Source organism: Bos grunniens, chromosome 28, assembly GCF_055505025.1.
Source record: "Bos grunniens cultivar Pamir isolate PY7600 chromosome 28, Bosgru_T2T1.0, whole genome shotgun sequence".
Taxonomy (NCBI): Eukaryota; Metazoa; Chordata; class Mammalia; order Artiodactyla; family Bovidae; genus Bos; species Bos grunniens.
This window is the reverse complement of record NC_141192.1, coordinates 38802130-38816889: the sequence shown is the minus strand read 5'-3', so window position 1 is coordinate 38816889 and position 14760 is coordinate 38802130. Positions and strand designations below refer to the sequence as shown.

The following is a 14760-nucleotide window of genomic DNA, read 5'->3' as shown; positions in this document are numbered from 1 at the left end:
TTTCATTTTATTTTCAATAGAATGATATATCCCCCAAGGTGTTGATAACTTCACAAACCACCTGATGCTAAGCTCTACACCCAGTGGCAGTCCCAAGTACAGGACTCTTGGGATTCTGGCCTAGGAGAGAAGATGTATCTTCTGTGTGACAGCAGGGGGAGCCTCTTCTTACCAGTGTTTCAAAACTGTTTGCTGTGACCCCCTTTCATGATATAACCAGAAGTCAACATTTAAAAAAAAATTTTTTGTGTGTGAACCATTTTTAAAGTCTATTGAATTCGTTATCATATTTTTTCTGTTTCATGTTTTGGTTTTTTGGCTTTGGGGCATGTGGAATCTTAGCTCCCCGACCGGGGATCAAACTTGCACCCCTTGCTTTGGAAAAGAAAATCTTAACTACTGGACACCAGGGGAGTTTCATTTTTAGTGGCACACACTCACTGCACCCAAGTACCTAACGCCTACCACACATGCCCAGTGCTTTCTCATAGCTGGCTGACATGAAAAATGCTATCATAGGGATTGTCCAGTTTAATTCCTTAATCCCTTTTCAGGTAAGTACATGGTCATTTTAAAAATTGCAAAATAGAAACACTACATTAACTGAATTACCTGAAATGACCACACGAAGCCCAAGGTATCTGGAGACTCCCTGACCTTTATTCACTGTTTTTGTGTATCTGGAATAGAACTGGACAATTCTGAGGTGTGCTTTCACAAAAACTTGAATTTGTATCTCTCAACATAGTTTCCCCTCAAAGAGCTTTGTGAAGGAGCAGAGCAGGCTGCGAGTACAGGGCTGCTGTGTCAAGACAAACAGGCTCCAGCCAGAATAACTTCCCAGGAATCAAATTTCCACCGAAAAGGCTTCCAGGTTCCTCGATAAAATATATAAGGAGCGGACTGTTTTGTATGATTTCCATCTCAAGCTTCTAAACTGGTTTTCGTGCCTGTTATCTAGAAAGAAAAATAAGGTGATGAAGGAAGTCTTTTAGTAGGGTTGTGTCTAGGTATTCATAAGCCTGGAGCAAGGATTTATTCTTTTTTTTTAGATTCCTGTCCATCTTCTGCAATCCTTTTTTAAACAATGACCGAAAATGTTATACAACTCTTAGATTACAGTGAAGTTCCTACGCCCCTGCTCCAAGGCTAGTAATCAACAGTCATTTTGTTAAAAGGATGGGCTCATGCTTATTATTATTATTTTGGAAGATACTGCTACAGAGTATTAAATTCAATAATTAACAAAAATCAGAAGTTAATTAATTGGTGGCACCTCAAGGGTCCACTAGTAGAAAAAATTTTTTCTAAGGTATAAGTTTTTCTATAAAAAGACAACTCCCTTTCAGCAGTCAGTTGTTACAGACTTTTATCTGACTTGGTAGTACCCACAGGTGTAGTACCCACACCGAGATCTACTTAATAAATACATTTGTATTAACATGTACCGTGCATCAGTGTTTTTTGCTAATACAGTTGCCCCTTAAACATGAGTGCTTACTCCACCAGCATGGAACATATGCCTTATTATAGCCACAGTCTTAAAAAAAAAAAGGCAGCATCATGATTTCCAAAAAGGGAGTGTGACATTTGGGGCCGCTCTTGTCATGCGCCATCTCCAACTTAAGACAAATCCACCCTGTACTGCTTGGCCCGCGCAAGGACCCTCGCAGGCGGCAGGCACGGCTGTTGCCGACGCGCGTTTGATCTTTTCTGGGCAGCCGAGGGCTCGCCACACCCCTGGGCTGGCTCCCGGGTCGCTTGCTCGGCCTCGCTCAGCAGGAGCCAGACCTTTTACTTTATTTGGTCCACCACGCGGTGACCGTCCAGGGAGCGCGCTGGCGGCGACGCACGGCCTCGCGCCCGCACATTCCTCCCAGGAACGCCGGCGGGGGGCGCGAGGTATCAGGCTCGGCAGGGCCGCGGCTCCCCTCTAATTATAGCCGCCGCAGCTGGCTCGCCCATGGGCCTGGAGCTCAGTGCGGGATGGGCCACGGCGGCCTTACGAGGCGGGTGCGCCGCCACTGCTTCCGGGCCCGAGCCCGGCCCCGCCCCGCCGTGGCCCCGCCCCCGGCCCCCGGCCCCGCCCCCGGCCCCGCCCGCCGCTGGGTCCCGCCGCGGGGTCGCGCGGATCCACGTGCGCAGATAGCGGCGCGGGGAGCAGGCGGTGTTCCCGTTTGTGCTGCCCGGGAAAAATTCTAGAATAAATAAATACGGGTGCGGCGTGAGTCAGGGTGCAGCACTGGAAACCACAGCAAGGTCTCCTCGTGGGCGAAGGCCTTTACGCAGGCGGCTGGAGAGTCCGGGAGCCTCCGCCCCTTTCCTTCCCCTCGAGTAAACAGGGCTTGGCTGAACCGGCGGTTGTTTTCTTCCTTTTAAAAAACGCCATTCTGAGCAACCATAAAAAGTGAAAAAAGATCTACAGTTTGACAGTTACGACCCAGCTCCCATATTCTCAACCGGCCTCTTGATTTGTATGAAGAAAATGGTGTCCCGTGGCCCCTTTCGTGCGTGATGGTTGCCTGCTGGACCTAATTAAAGCGCTTTGAATATAGGCTTGTGTTCCTATGTCATAATTCCACCAAAGTTCCGGATGTAAGCTCCGGAAAAGTCGGTTCTCTATAGAAGAATTTAGCTCTGACTATACTTTCCAACTCCTGGAAAGAAACCAACTCACCGTTAAATCTTGACGGTACGTGCCCTTCATCCAGAAAACACGCACCCTACCTGCGGTATCGACTCAAAGCTCCAAGGACGGTGGGGGCTATGGCCTCTCAGCTGTTCAAAGCCTAGAATGATGTGCCTCCTTAATAGGTGTTAAATAATAACAGCGGCAGCCCATATGGTGCTTGTTAAGACAATAGTATTCCAAAACTTCCCTAATGACTGTGACCCTCCTGTGAAATTCTGATTTCAATTGTATGTGGGTTACAATAAATCTTTATCTTTTATCACCGAAAAAAAGCTAATCAAATTGCTGTTTGGAGGCTGGAGTAACAACGTGGGTTAAGGCATGCAGCAGCCTCTTTCTACTTTGCAGCTCTCTCATGCTGTAGAGAACATGAAGGGCCCAAGGCCAAAGCTGTGTGTAAAGAAATGCTGATTTATTCAAGTCGTAGACAATCCTTACTCCTACGTTTCACTTCTCTGCACAACTCTCACTGGTACGGTTTAATATTTTAAAATCCTACGATAAAGGAAAATAAAGCTCAGTGATTTTGAGCTTAAAAATAATTTGAGTTAAAAATAATAAGAGTAATTTGAGTTACAAAAACTCTTTCCATACATTAAAATAAATTTAGGCCCTTCGCTCCGGGGAAATGTTTGAGGATTTTTGTTTTTCTTGGCGAGATAGCCACATCTACAGTGCAAAATATTCTGCTTGCACTGTCACAGGAAAACTGTTTTCTAAATGGCAGAGAAATACACGACCCAAATATTTGTCTCCCAACGTTGCTACCTGAGTACACAGCAAAACATGACTTGTGTTGCTCAAGATGCTGCAGTCCCCTCAAGGGCATCTGAACTTCACCGGATAGTAATGATACAAAGAATGAAATAGCAGTTGCTAAGTAAAAGTGGTAAGTAATGAGATCTACAGATTATACAACACAGTTCATTTCCCCCCAAATATAAACTATATTTAGAAACACTGAAATGTGACATATTACTCTATACAGGATATATTATCTCAGTATCAAGGCCTTCTGTCGAATTGCTGGAGAAGGCTCTTTAGATTATGCGATCTAGCTTCTAAAGTCTATTCAAAGGATGAGATCAACCAGTACATTGCAATTGAAACTAGGAATCCTGTAGTCTAGTCTGCAGACCTTGTCTGACCTAGGAGAAAAATCATCTCCTAAAAGGATTTTCAAGGATGACTTTCGTGATAAATTTTACGTGCACTGAAGAGTTCCTATCCTATGGTTTTGAGTTTTAAAGGGCTATTCTGCATTTTCTTTTTAAAGCAGTGTTTTAAGTTTTTATTATAGTAGAAACTGTTCATACCATTCTAATAGGATTGTTCTATTAAGGAGACTTTACTTCCATTGTTTTTCAGATTAAAAGAACAGCTTTTAGACCCAATGTCCAGATGATCTGCCTACAGTATACTTTTGCCCTGAAGTACCTTTTTTGTAACTTGCACGGATTGGTGAGGCTCAGCCCCACAGAGTAGTGCACAATATCCTGTGACAAAGACCAGTGAAATCTACATCTGTATATTTCATATTCTGTAATTAAAAAATAAGTTATACCTCAAATTAAATCAAGCACTGTAAGTTGTATTGACATGGGGAAGGAACAAGTAACACTGATGAGTTAAAACAAACTTCACCATTAAATTGAGTATAAATGATTCTGTTAATGGTAAATTGGGATAGTGTGGCTATCCCTAATTATGGTCTTATCTGAGGATTAATAAGAGAAATCCACAGATAATCCATAAATCCAGTCATTGTCTATCTTCCAACTTCTTAAGTAATTTACCAATTGATTTTTTGTGTATTTTTGTGCCTTTTAAATGCCTGTGTGGGGTTCCTAACATTTGAGGAAAATGCAGGCTATTAACAGAAACTGCAGCAAAAGATCTAGACAGTTGACAATCTGAGAAGTTACACCCGTTTTTATTGAATTGTAACCAGTTGTAATCAGTACTATTGCTGTCAGAGGCCTAAGCAGTGGCACTGAAGGAGTTAAACAACGTCCCCACTCCCACCTCACCACCCCCCACCCCCATTTCTAGAACCCCAGATGATGAAGTAGGCAAATCTGTATTCCATTCATTGTGCCTCTGCCCTTGGTCTGTGACAGAGGAAAGGCGTGTCCTCACTGTTCCCTATGAAGAAAAGGCAAGCAAATAAGGGTGACTCAGTACTTCCAGTGGCCTACACACGACTGAACATTTTTCTGAATGATTCCACGTATACACTTTGGAATCAGGAAGAGAAACATTCTAGTCTTCACTAACCAAATAAAACCATCTATAAATCATACGTAAAACAAGTTTGAGTAACGGGGGGACTTAAAAAGTCTAGGAATTAAAAGGAGCTCCATGTTTTCCCTTCAATTTTTTCCCAGCTTTGGGGAATAAACAAAGACATCTGCCACATCAAGGGGTCAGATTGGTGTTTTTTTTAAAAAAACTGGAAACAATGCAATCATCACAGTTTACTTTGGGAGGCGCTTTTCAAATTATAAAAATGACTTCTGCAAGCTGCACTATTTTCAGTTTCACTGAAAATAAAATTTAGCACCTTTAAGAAGACTAATAGTTTAGCAGTTCTTTTAAGCTTATTAAATGGAACATCACAGTGTGTATTATAATCTAGAAATAACTTATTAAGGATACTGTTTCTTAAAAATGCCCTTAAATAGGCTAATTAAAAATTCATTAAAATGCATGGACTCCTGAAGTTACTGGGCCACCTCTAACTATGCATTAACTGTTGCTGTTTAATTTAAAACATATAGTAAGTCTATGTGTACCTGATCTTAAACACTGTAGTAAGTTTCACAAGTTCCTTTTGTAGAGAAGTCTGCCAAGCCATTAATCAATACGAGTAAAAGCTGCAAACATCTAGGAAATTTCTTACTATGTGATAGTAGACAGGAGTTTGTTAAAAATATCTTTATCTCGGTGCTTTCCACCTTTTATCTCCATTTATAAATTTAAGTTTCAGAGCATCACACATGGCTTTGGCTCGTGACTTTATTCTAAAGCTTTCCAAAAGGTAGGCTTTTTTCTTTCTCTTTCGTCTGCAGTGAATTTTCTCTGGCCCAGCATCGCTGTTTTCTTCCACTGCTTTCCAGTGAGCAACTCCGTGTCTTGACAGTCTTTCCAATGTCATCACTATCTTCTCTTTCCAATCTACTATTGCAGAATGGCAGGCTGAACTGCAAGTTGAAAAGTAAATAAGTGCTCTTCTGGCTGTACTTTGTTCAGCTCTTCTCTTTATCTGCTTCCCTATCCAGTTGCCCTTTCCCCAGTCCCTAGCACTTTCTTCCGCCTTCCATCAGTTGCCTTTTTGTTCCATGTCTTTTATCTCCTCCCTTTCTCCTGCTGGTTCAGTCAAACCCCAGCCCCAAACCCACACATCCTCTGGTCACATTGCCACTGGTGATTAAAACAAGAGCCACTCTAAGCTTAAACAATTAAAAAAGGCCTCAGAAAATGTTCAGTGCTCCCAATTTTATTTTTATTTAATGCTAAAAGTTAAAGAAAAAAAAAAGTACTGTAAATCTGACAAATGACAGAATGCAGGTGATATTTCCATAGCGTGATTTTAAAATAATGTTGATATCTGAGATTACACTCACTTTAGTTGACATGAGTTTCATCATATATAGAAAAAGTATCACCTTCAACTTAAAAAAAAAAGTAAAGGTTAAAAGGTGGCACACTTTTAAAATACTTGGTGGCCAAGGAAAGGTATCTAGTAATAAAGTTGTAAACCATGTGTACGTTCTTATAACTTTTAATGTGAGGCCACATGAAAGACAGTACATCTGTTAAATTCTATAAATTGTTAAAGCAAAAAAGGGGAAAGCTTCAACACCCCATCCCCTAATATTCTGAGTATTAAAAGCACAGCTGAAATATTAGGATTTGAAATCTGATACTGCCCATGTACAGTAAGTAGCTTTCTGACATCTTTATCCAGCTGTGGAGAATCTCTGCACTGTCCTCAGTACAACAAAGAATCAAACCCATGTCCCAGTGCTAACTTTTTAACTTCAGAAAATGCCAGAGAAATAACCCAGACCAACACTTTGCCAGCTGCAAGCCTTCTATAAGGCCACCCAAGGGCCAGTCGGACTCTTATTTTTTAATAGGAGTAAACTCAACATGCAGCCCTTTAAAGCTGTTTAAATTCTTCCTCTTGAACACCAGCACAGAGAAACCATAGGTTGTCTTTTCCACAGCTGGAGAGACTTATTCAAAACAGCAGGATGGTTCTTTATTAATCTTTTGGAAAGCTTATCTGTATAAAGATTGCAAAACATACAGATAGCTACCACAAATTAGGTCAAATGACTGATCAACTTGTAACGTCTATGAGGTCAAACTCCAGTTTATAGTAAAGTGCCTAGATACACATTTATACAACAGACCATAATAAATTGAATTCTTTACAAATGTCTTTATGGGCATGTAAAATCGACTGTGTTTCTGCATGTGTGCATTTACATAAGAGAAACCAGTCTGATCTGAGTCATAGATATTCCAATTTTTAAAAAAAAGTGTAACAACAAACTGGTTAATCATGCAAGTCTGTTTGTAATATAACAATGACCGGTAACATGAATTTGCACAGCATTAATAATAGGTGCACTCATTAAAAACACCATGAAAAAAATACTGTATTTGGTGCAGTATCTGATTTTCAAGTGTTAATAACTCGACCATTAAAAAATATTTGAGCAATTTAAAAAAGAAAGACAAAAACACAACTGAAAAAGTTAATCCAAAGTGGGTAACAATCTGTATTTTCAAAGTAAAAGCTCGGTTGTGAACCATACACACAAGTTGTAGACCTCGAAGCCATGATTCAGCCTAATTATAGGGCCAAGTTACAAACACCTGAACATAAAAGGATTTAAAGTAGTGTAGTGTTCCTGTCAATGTTAAATCATAACAGCACAAAAGAAAAACCAGTATCACTGTGAGACAACTATTTGTAATAACTGATGATTTATTGGTTTAAAAAAATCATTTTACTGATGCAAAATAGTGATCAAAAGAAATTAGTTTACAAAAGGCTTCTAAAAATAGTTTGAGAGGTGGGGCCTGTCTATCATGTAAAACTGTTTCTTTAATTTTCGCTAGTTTATCATTTTTGTCCAGAAGAACAGTATTATTCACTTGGTATTTCAAACGCACGTGAGAAAGAAATGACAGGTTTCCTCCACCACATCTGGGCTGTCACCGATGTGCCCACGGGCGGTCCTGGCAGCACCTCCGCTGTTACTGTCATTGTGCCATCCTGTATTTAGCACTCACTAGGGACAGGGTGTAGGTGATCACATCAACAGCAACAGCGCTACGGGTAAACGATAAAACAACAAAACACCAAACGGAAACGAGACCAATCCCACAATCTCCAGTTCACCTGGACTGTAACTTCTTTTCAATTCTTTTCAAAGGAAACGACCACAGCAACGACAGACAGAGCTCCAGGGGGTTTCAAAAGATCAAGTGGCGCTGCAGAGCCAGGCTCCATGCAAAGATGGCAGTGCCATCTTGTCCCCACCAACAACCGTTATCACTGTCTTGAGTCACTGGATTGTGTATTATGTAACCAACTAGCATGCAGCATTGTCATCTTACAACTGATCACATGGGCAGTGAACAGTGGTCAACTCTGCCTTAAAAAAAAAAATCACCCCCCCCCAAAGTAAACCCCCCACACAGTCCTGAAAATCTCTCAGCAGCAACTCTCAGGCAGTCATCAATAACCTAACAACTGAACTTTAAGAACAAAATCGAGAAAGATTCACAATCGATTTCCTGTTACTCTAAAAGGGCAATGTTTGGGGGGAACTTGGTGACATTTCTCAGTGGCATGCCCACTTCACAACACTGCCCCTTTCCTCATTTCCTTTCCTTCTCCACCAGTTGGCCTTCAGCCTGAGAAAGGGGCCAGCAGTAAAGAATAACAGACAGTAAGGCAATCTTACAATGTCAGAAAATGTATTTGGCTTTTTTTTTTCTTTTTAAAATAAGTGCATACAAATACAGCTAGAAGCGTTTCTGCTTTGCCAAGTGCTCTAAAAAAGCAGCTCAAGTCACAGCCTACATTGAACGGTAACTGTCACCAGAATAAAGCACAAAGATATGCTAATAACGTTAACAAAAGAAGAAAATGCTTTTATAAGTACATACCTTTTGTCGTCAAAAAAAAAAATAGAAACACATGTATTCAAAAAAATCAAAATTATACAGCCATGTTTATGAAGTCTACATTTCCCTTGTCTTGGATATATATATATGTGGAGATATATATACAATTCAAGCAGTTTTAGTTAAGATTAATCATTGGGTTTTTCTGAAACCGGAAAGTCACGAGTCTCTCTCTTTTTTCACTTTCACATCTCCAGCAAGGATGGTTGCAATCTCCCCTTGCATGAAGGCCCAGGGGACATTGGAGCCCACAAGAGGGCATTTTTCCCCACTGGGACAATAGACCTCTCCACTAGCTCCCTGCTGTTTGATGCTTTGTCTGGAGCAGGGGAAGCAGAACTTGTGCGAAGGAACAGAAGGGCACTGCACAAAGTGGGTGTCCTCCAGCCGCTCATGGCAGAGGGTGCAGCACAGTGGGGCGCTGGCGGCCAGAGAGGAGTCCGGGAGGCTGGCGGGGTGCACTGGCTCCAGTCCTCCGGCACTGCCTGCCCCCTGGCCCCCCACCTCTCGGGGGCCCAGCCTTCTTTGGTTCATAGAGGACGGAGAGGGTGGACTGCTGCTGTTCCGTCTGGTGGTGGAGTGCACCTGGTTGGCATCTTTCGAGGCATGACTGCCCCCTGCATTGTCTGCTACTAAAATCAGGGCTGCCATGGGGGACTGGCCGTTCTGGGCCGCTTCAGGCGGTGTGGTCCGGTTGGAATGAGGTGAGGCAGTGGGTGGTGGTGGCGACACAAAAGAGGATGTAGGAGTAATGGGGATCTTGAGCCCTTCTGTGGATGTAGACAGCCACGGCTGGGCCTCTCCATTGATCTTAGGAGGCCCAACTTCACCTTCTGGCTCAGGAGAAGGCTTCCTTTTCCTTGCTGTTCTTGCAACTGGAAGAACAAAGACAGAAAAGGGGAAAAAAAGAAATAAATGAACGTGCACTAAAAAGGATCTTTCTTTCACTAACACACAACACAACCCTCTGAAGAATTTCTATTCTCCAAAAGCTCGTACAGAAAAACCAAGTTTCAAGAGCACGTGCAACTTAAACCACTTAAGACTGAGAAGGCTCTGAGGCAGTCTAGCAGTTAAAAAAAAAAAAAAAAAACGCACGGAAAAAGGCACGGACAGCACTGCCTGTTTTTCCACACGCCTGCAAGTACCCAGGCTGCCCTGTGCACATGAGTTAACGCCCCCCACCCCCCCTCAGGTTAAAAGGTGATTGGTGCCCTCATGCTCGCATCCAGGAATGTGCTGGGAAAGGAAAGCCCTGTGTCGCTGCCTATCGGTCCATCTGACTCATCTCTGTTATGCTGCTTCAGCAGAGGAACACGTTGCCACTAAGCACTGGTTCCGCCTAGAGCAGATCAGGAAGTTGGATGTTTGCTATTTCTGGGCCGGGGGAGAACGGCCAATAGGAAGAGCACCCCCTCCTCGGCTCTCAGGCCCCGCTTCGCCCCTAGACCCCCTCACTCCACAGCCGCCCCTACCTGCTTTAGACCCGTTGGCCCCGTTGGCCTCGAAACCCAACAACCTGCCTGCAGTCAGGGCCGGCTCCTTCTTAAACTTGCTCTCGAAGGGCGCCGAGTGGCCGTGCTGGTGCAGCGCCAGCAGCGTGTCTCGCACGGTCTTGGGCCGGTTGACCCAGTCCTGCTCGCCCGGCCCGCGGCCTTTGCCTGCGCCCTCGCTGCCCAGCTCGGCCGCCCCGGCCGCGGTGGACAAGCTGTCGGCCGGGCCGCGATGCGAGGCCGCCGGCGGCTGCTTCTCCTTGGCCGCCGCCTCGCGCTGCTCGTGCTCCGCGGCCGCGCTACTCGACACGGACGCCGGCCGCTTGTGGGCGCCCATCTCGGCGGGCTGCGCCGAGCCCAGGCCAGCGGCCGCGGCCCCGGACACGGCGGCCAGCGAGGCGGCCGCACGGCCGCCCAGGCCGAGCGCGGCGGGCAGCGGTGTGGCCGAGCCGTTCATGAGCGGCACCAGGGTGGGCGGCACGGCGTGGCCGCGCCGCGGGTTCGGGCTCTGGCGGTTCAGCTCCGGCGGCTCCTCCAGCTTGGAGAAACCGTTGGGCACCAGGATGCCGTTCACAGGCGGCGGCTGCGGTGTCGGCGGCTGGGCCAGGGCGGCGGCCGGGCGGCTGCCGCCGAAGTCGGAGCCCAGGCGCGGGGGCCGCTCGGCTGCGGCGGCCGCCAGAGGGTAGCGCTCCAAGGCCTGAGGAGCGCGCGGGGCGGCCTCGGGGCCGCCGTGGCCGAGCTGCTGCTGCTGCTGCAGGAGAAGGTCCTTGGCCGAGAGCGGCGGCGGCTTAGCGGCGGCCGGGGCCGCGGCGCCGGGCGGGGAGCGGCCCTCCGGGAAGCAGCCGTGCGCCCGCTTGAGCTGCCGCGCCGTCTCGATGACGAACTCGACGCGGTCGGCGCCCTCGTAGTTGACGCAGCCGCGGCACACGGGCTCGGTGAAGTCCCAGATCATGGCCCAGGGCATGCGGGGCAGGTCACACAGGTAGCATGACTGCCGCCTGGACGCGGCGGCCACCGCCACAGCCGCGGCCATGTCCGAGGAGCCCGCGGCGCCGGAGGAGGAGGAGGAGGCGGAGGAGGAGGGGGCGCCGCCGCTACCCGCCGGCACCACGCGCGCCCTCCTCCCCCCCCAACCCCGCGTCTCCCCCACCAGCGGCGGCGGCGGCCGCAGAGGCGGCGGCGGCGGCGGCAAAGTCCGCGAAGGCTCGGCGCCCGCGCAGCGCCCCCGGTGCACGAGGGGCGGCGGGCGCGGGGCGAGGGGCTGCAGCCGCGGCAGCACGTCCCCCCGGCCGGCGCGGGCTCGGGCGGACGGCGGGGCGGCGCGGCGCGGCGGGCGCGGCGGCGGCGGCGGGGTCTCGGCTGGAGCCGCGGCTGGCCTCCAGACCGGGGCGAAGACGGGCCGCGCGGACGCGGAGGAGCGCAGCAGGTCGCGGCGGCAGCTGGCGCGGAGTGCGGGGCGGGGGGCGGGGAGGTTGGGGGGGCGGGGGGCGGGGGGCGGCCGCCGGGGCAGGCTCAGCCCGAGCGGCGGGGCATGCCGCGCCGGGGCGGCGGCGGCGGCGGCCGGGCGGCGCGGAGCTCGGACGCGGCGCGGACCCCGGGTCGCTCCGCTGCTCTCTCACAGCTCCTGGCGTCGCCGCTCTCCAGCGCCCGCGTCAGCGCCCAGCCCGCCTCAGCTCCGCCGCCGCCGTCGCTGCTGCTGCTGCCGCCGCGGCCGCTCCACTTCTACAGACTTGATTCTTCGACAGCCTCGCAAGGCGCCTGCGCGGGCCCCCTCCCCTTGCGCGCGCGCCCGCCCTCCCCCGCGCCCTCCCTCTCCCCCCTCCGCAGAACGGGCGCTGCTGGGAGAGCCGGCTCCTCTGCTCCCGCCCTCCCGTCCGCGCCGCGGCCTGTGTCCCCGACGTGAACGCGTGGCTGGCGCAGCTTGTTTCCCTCCACCCGCTCCGCTACCTCGACCACTCGGGCCGAGTTTCCTCCCCTTCAGGTCCGTTTAGACCAAACCGTGTAAAACTCGTGTTTTGAAAAGCAAGGCTACTTTGTAACTTGGTTCTGTCCGTTTTTAAACATCTTTTAAGGAGCTTTATTTGAACTCTTCGGCAAGTGCTTTTACACTCGCATGTGTTTTGGGGAGGACACAGGCGCCGCCGGTCCCCTGAAGTTTTACTAAAAAGGGCGTGCTCTTAGGCCTAGGATCGAGTCCACCCGCCGCTTCCCGGACCCCTTCCGAGAGGGAGCAGAAGCGCCGCGCGATGCACGCCGCTCTGCCTCCCGGCCGGCCCGCGCTACCGCGCGGGGGTCCCGGCCACCTGGCGCAGGTTCGCGCGGCAGCCGCGTGACGTGGGCGCGGGGCCGCGGGCCGCGTGCGCCGCCGCCGCCGAGTGCGCACGCTCCGCGCAGACGTGACTCGGCGCCGCTGGCACTGGCGGCTCCATTGAACGAATGCACATTCCAGGGATCCGGGGTCAGCGGCCAGAGAGGCCGCGTCACCGCGCAGGCTCCGCCCCCTCCCCCCCCCCCCCCCGCCGGCGACTCTAGGCCTCCAAGCCCTGTCCACGGGGCCAAACTTGGGCTCCAGGTGGCGCGGAGCACGGGCATGAGCGGCGGCGGGGTCCGCGCGCGCTTGGGGGTGAGCGGCTGGCTGGCTCGCGGGTCGCATGGACCCGGCAGATCTCGGCTATTCCCGGCCCCGCGGTGCGGGCAGGGGCGACCTCGAGCCCACCACACGGCCCAGGCTGGGCTTAAGTGGGTGCAAACCCGCCTGGCGCGAAGGCGACATGTGGGTGCAGAGCCAGCCAGTCTCGCCGCGTTCTGCCACCGTTGGCAGCCACAGGCTGTGCCCAGACTGAATTGAGCACTTGAGTTTCACACTTTTATCGGGAGGAGGAGCTGGCGTGTGTTATGGTAAATCACTTTTGGCTGGTCGTTAGTCTTTCTGACTAATAGACGCGGGCTTAGTCACTCTCAGTTGGGACCTTTACACTTCAGCTCTGGAAGGGCGGCCTCCCGTGCTTCCTTTGTTGGAAAACAGGCCCACCTCTCTCCCTGAGACTGGAATGAGCTGGTTAAGTGTGGGAAGAACAGGGTACTAATTATATTATCTTCCCTACAACTGGATTGGTAGGTGGAGAGAGAGAAAAAAACCCTGCTGACGTTTCTCTCTAGTTGTTGCTATTGAAAATGCCAGGTTGCCTCAAAGGATTAACCACAGGGAAGAGGAAAAACACCCTTAGAGAAACAGTGGAGGGAGCTGCTTAAAGCACATGAGAAAACCTGTTCAAAAATGGCACAAAAAATGTAATGCCAGACCTAAATGTTTTGTGCAGGCAAAGCCTGAAATGTCTTGTGGGGATTTCCAGAGAAGGCGCGCCTCCCTAAAGGTCTCCCCATCTGCTCCCGGATCTTGCCCTGCAAATACAATCCTGCTCACCCTTTCTTAGCTGGGAGAATAGGACCCGGATCCCCAGCAACTGGTGCCAGTGGGTTTGGCCACACCTGGTCCCTGCTATCATGCACCGCTTTCAGGACCTGTCATTCTCCTAGGAGACCCAGAGCCTCTCCTAGCATGTAACTTAAGCCACTAGGCCACTAACCAAAGGGAATGAGACCCAGGCTCTGTGCTGTAGAGAGATGAGCCATCTCAGTACCCCCAAGAAGTGGCCTCAGTAAGCTGGGATGGAAATATTAAAACAACTCGGGGTTACAGCCACGGCCTAATTTTACTCATTTACCTGCGAGCAGGCAGGCACTGTAATATCCTCGTGGGACAGCCTGTCGCTCTATCCCAAAATAGAAACACTGAGCTCCAAATTCTGCCTTGAGGGGTACTAAGTCCGGGTTTTTATGGAACAGAGCTTTTCTTCTCCAAATGAAGAGCATTTCCTTTTTATTTTACACTACCAGTTTAGTGTTGAAACTTCAAGTTGTTGTAACTTCCCTAACGAAATGCCCAGTGGAAGATGGAAAGGTTTGTTTTAGTTCTGGTTTCTCTTGCCATAAAAGGATCTGGAATCAAGGGGGTTAAGGCTGGCCGTGGGTCCAGAGCAGCAATTCCTTATATTGTATCAAAAGTCTTTCATGCTGCCTGGCCTTTCATGTCTCTCCGAAGCAGCTTTATCGATGTATGCTAAGTAAACAGAGCTTTGTTTTCGTCTTCCACCGACCGCCCTCCCTCCCGGCACAGACTGGAGTTGGAACCCTTCCAAAGCGGCTGCTGCAGCAGTTAGAGCCGCCTCCTCCACACACAGGAGCAGGGTTTCTAGGGTGAGGCAATGCGTCTGCAATTCGCAGAGACAAGGCAGGAATTGTAATTGTAGTTCATCATGTGATGACTTATGAAAGAGGAAGTTGGTATGTTTTAGTCACGTAGAC

General features: G+C 49.4%; 1 protein-coding gene and 1 long non-coding RNA gene across 4 annotated transcripts; both read right to left on the bottom strand.

Annotated features, from left to right (window-relative positions):
- Positions 1-638: 638 nt before the first annotated feature.
- On the bottom strand, positions 639-2832 carry LOC147343169 (uncharacterized). Of its 2 annotated transcripts, none has more exons than XR_015157162.1 (2): positions 2678-2832; positions 639-957 (listed from the first exon to the last, which is right to left on the bottom strand). It is a non-coding gene; the product is annotated as an uncharacterized LOC147343169 (long non-coding RNA). The 2 variants fall into 2 exon arrangements; XR_015157163.1 differs by lacking the exon at positions 2678-2832 and adding an exon at positions 1792-2072.
- Positions 2833-6175: 3343 nt separating this feature from the next.
- On the bottom strand, positions 6176-11432 carry IRF2BP2 (interferon regulatory factor 2 binding protein 2). Of its 2 annotated transcripts, none has more exons than XM_086382878.1 (2): positions 10378-11432; positions 6176-9777 (listed from the first exon to the last, which is right to left on the bottom strand). In XM_086382878.1, the coding sequence occupies exons 1-2, from the start codon at positions 11426-11428 to the stop codon at positions 9062-9064; spliced, it is 1767 nt and encodes a 588-aa protein (XP_086239004.1). In that variant the 5' UTR covers positions 11429-11432; the 3' UTR covers positions 6176-9061. The 2 variants fall into 2 exon arrangements, with proteins under 2 accessions (XP_086239004.1, XP_086239006.1); XM_086382880.1 differs by having other exon boundaries at positions 10426-11432.
- Between the last annotated feature and the right edge of the window lie 3328 nt (positions 11433-14760).

Coding starts and splice junctions, on each gene's coding strand:
- IRF2BP2 (XM_086382878.1), bottom strand. CDS start 11,428: ATGGCCGCGGCTGTGGCGGTGGCCGCCGCGTCCAGGCGGCAGTCATGC. Junction 9,778..10,377: donor GGCCAACGGGTCTAAAGCAG/GTAGGGGCGGCT, acceptor TTGTTCTTCCAG/TTGCAAGAACAGCAAGGAAA.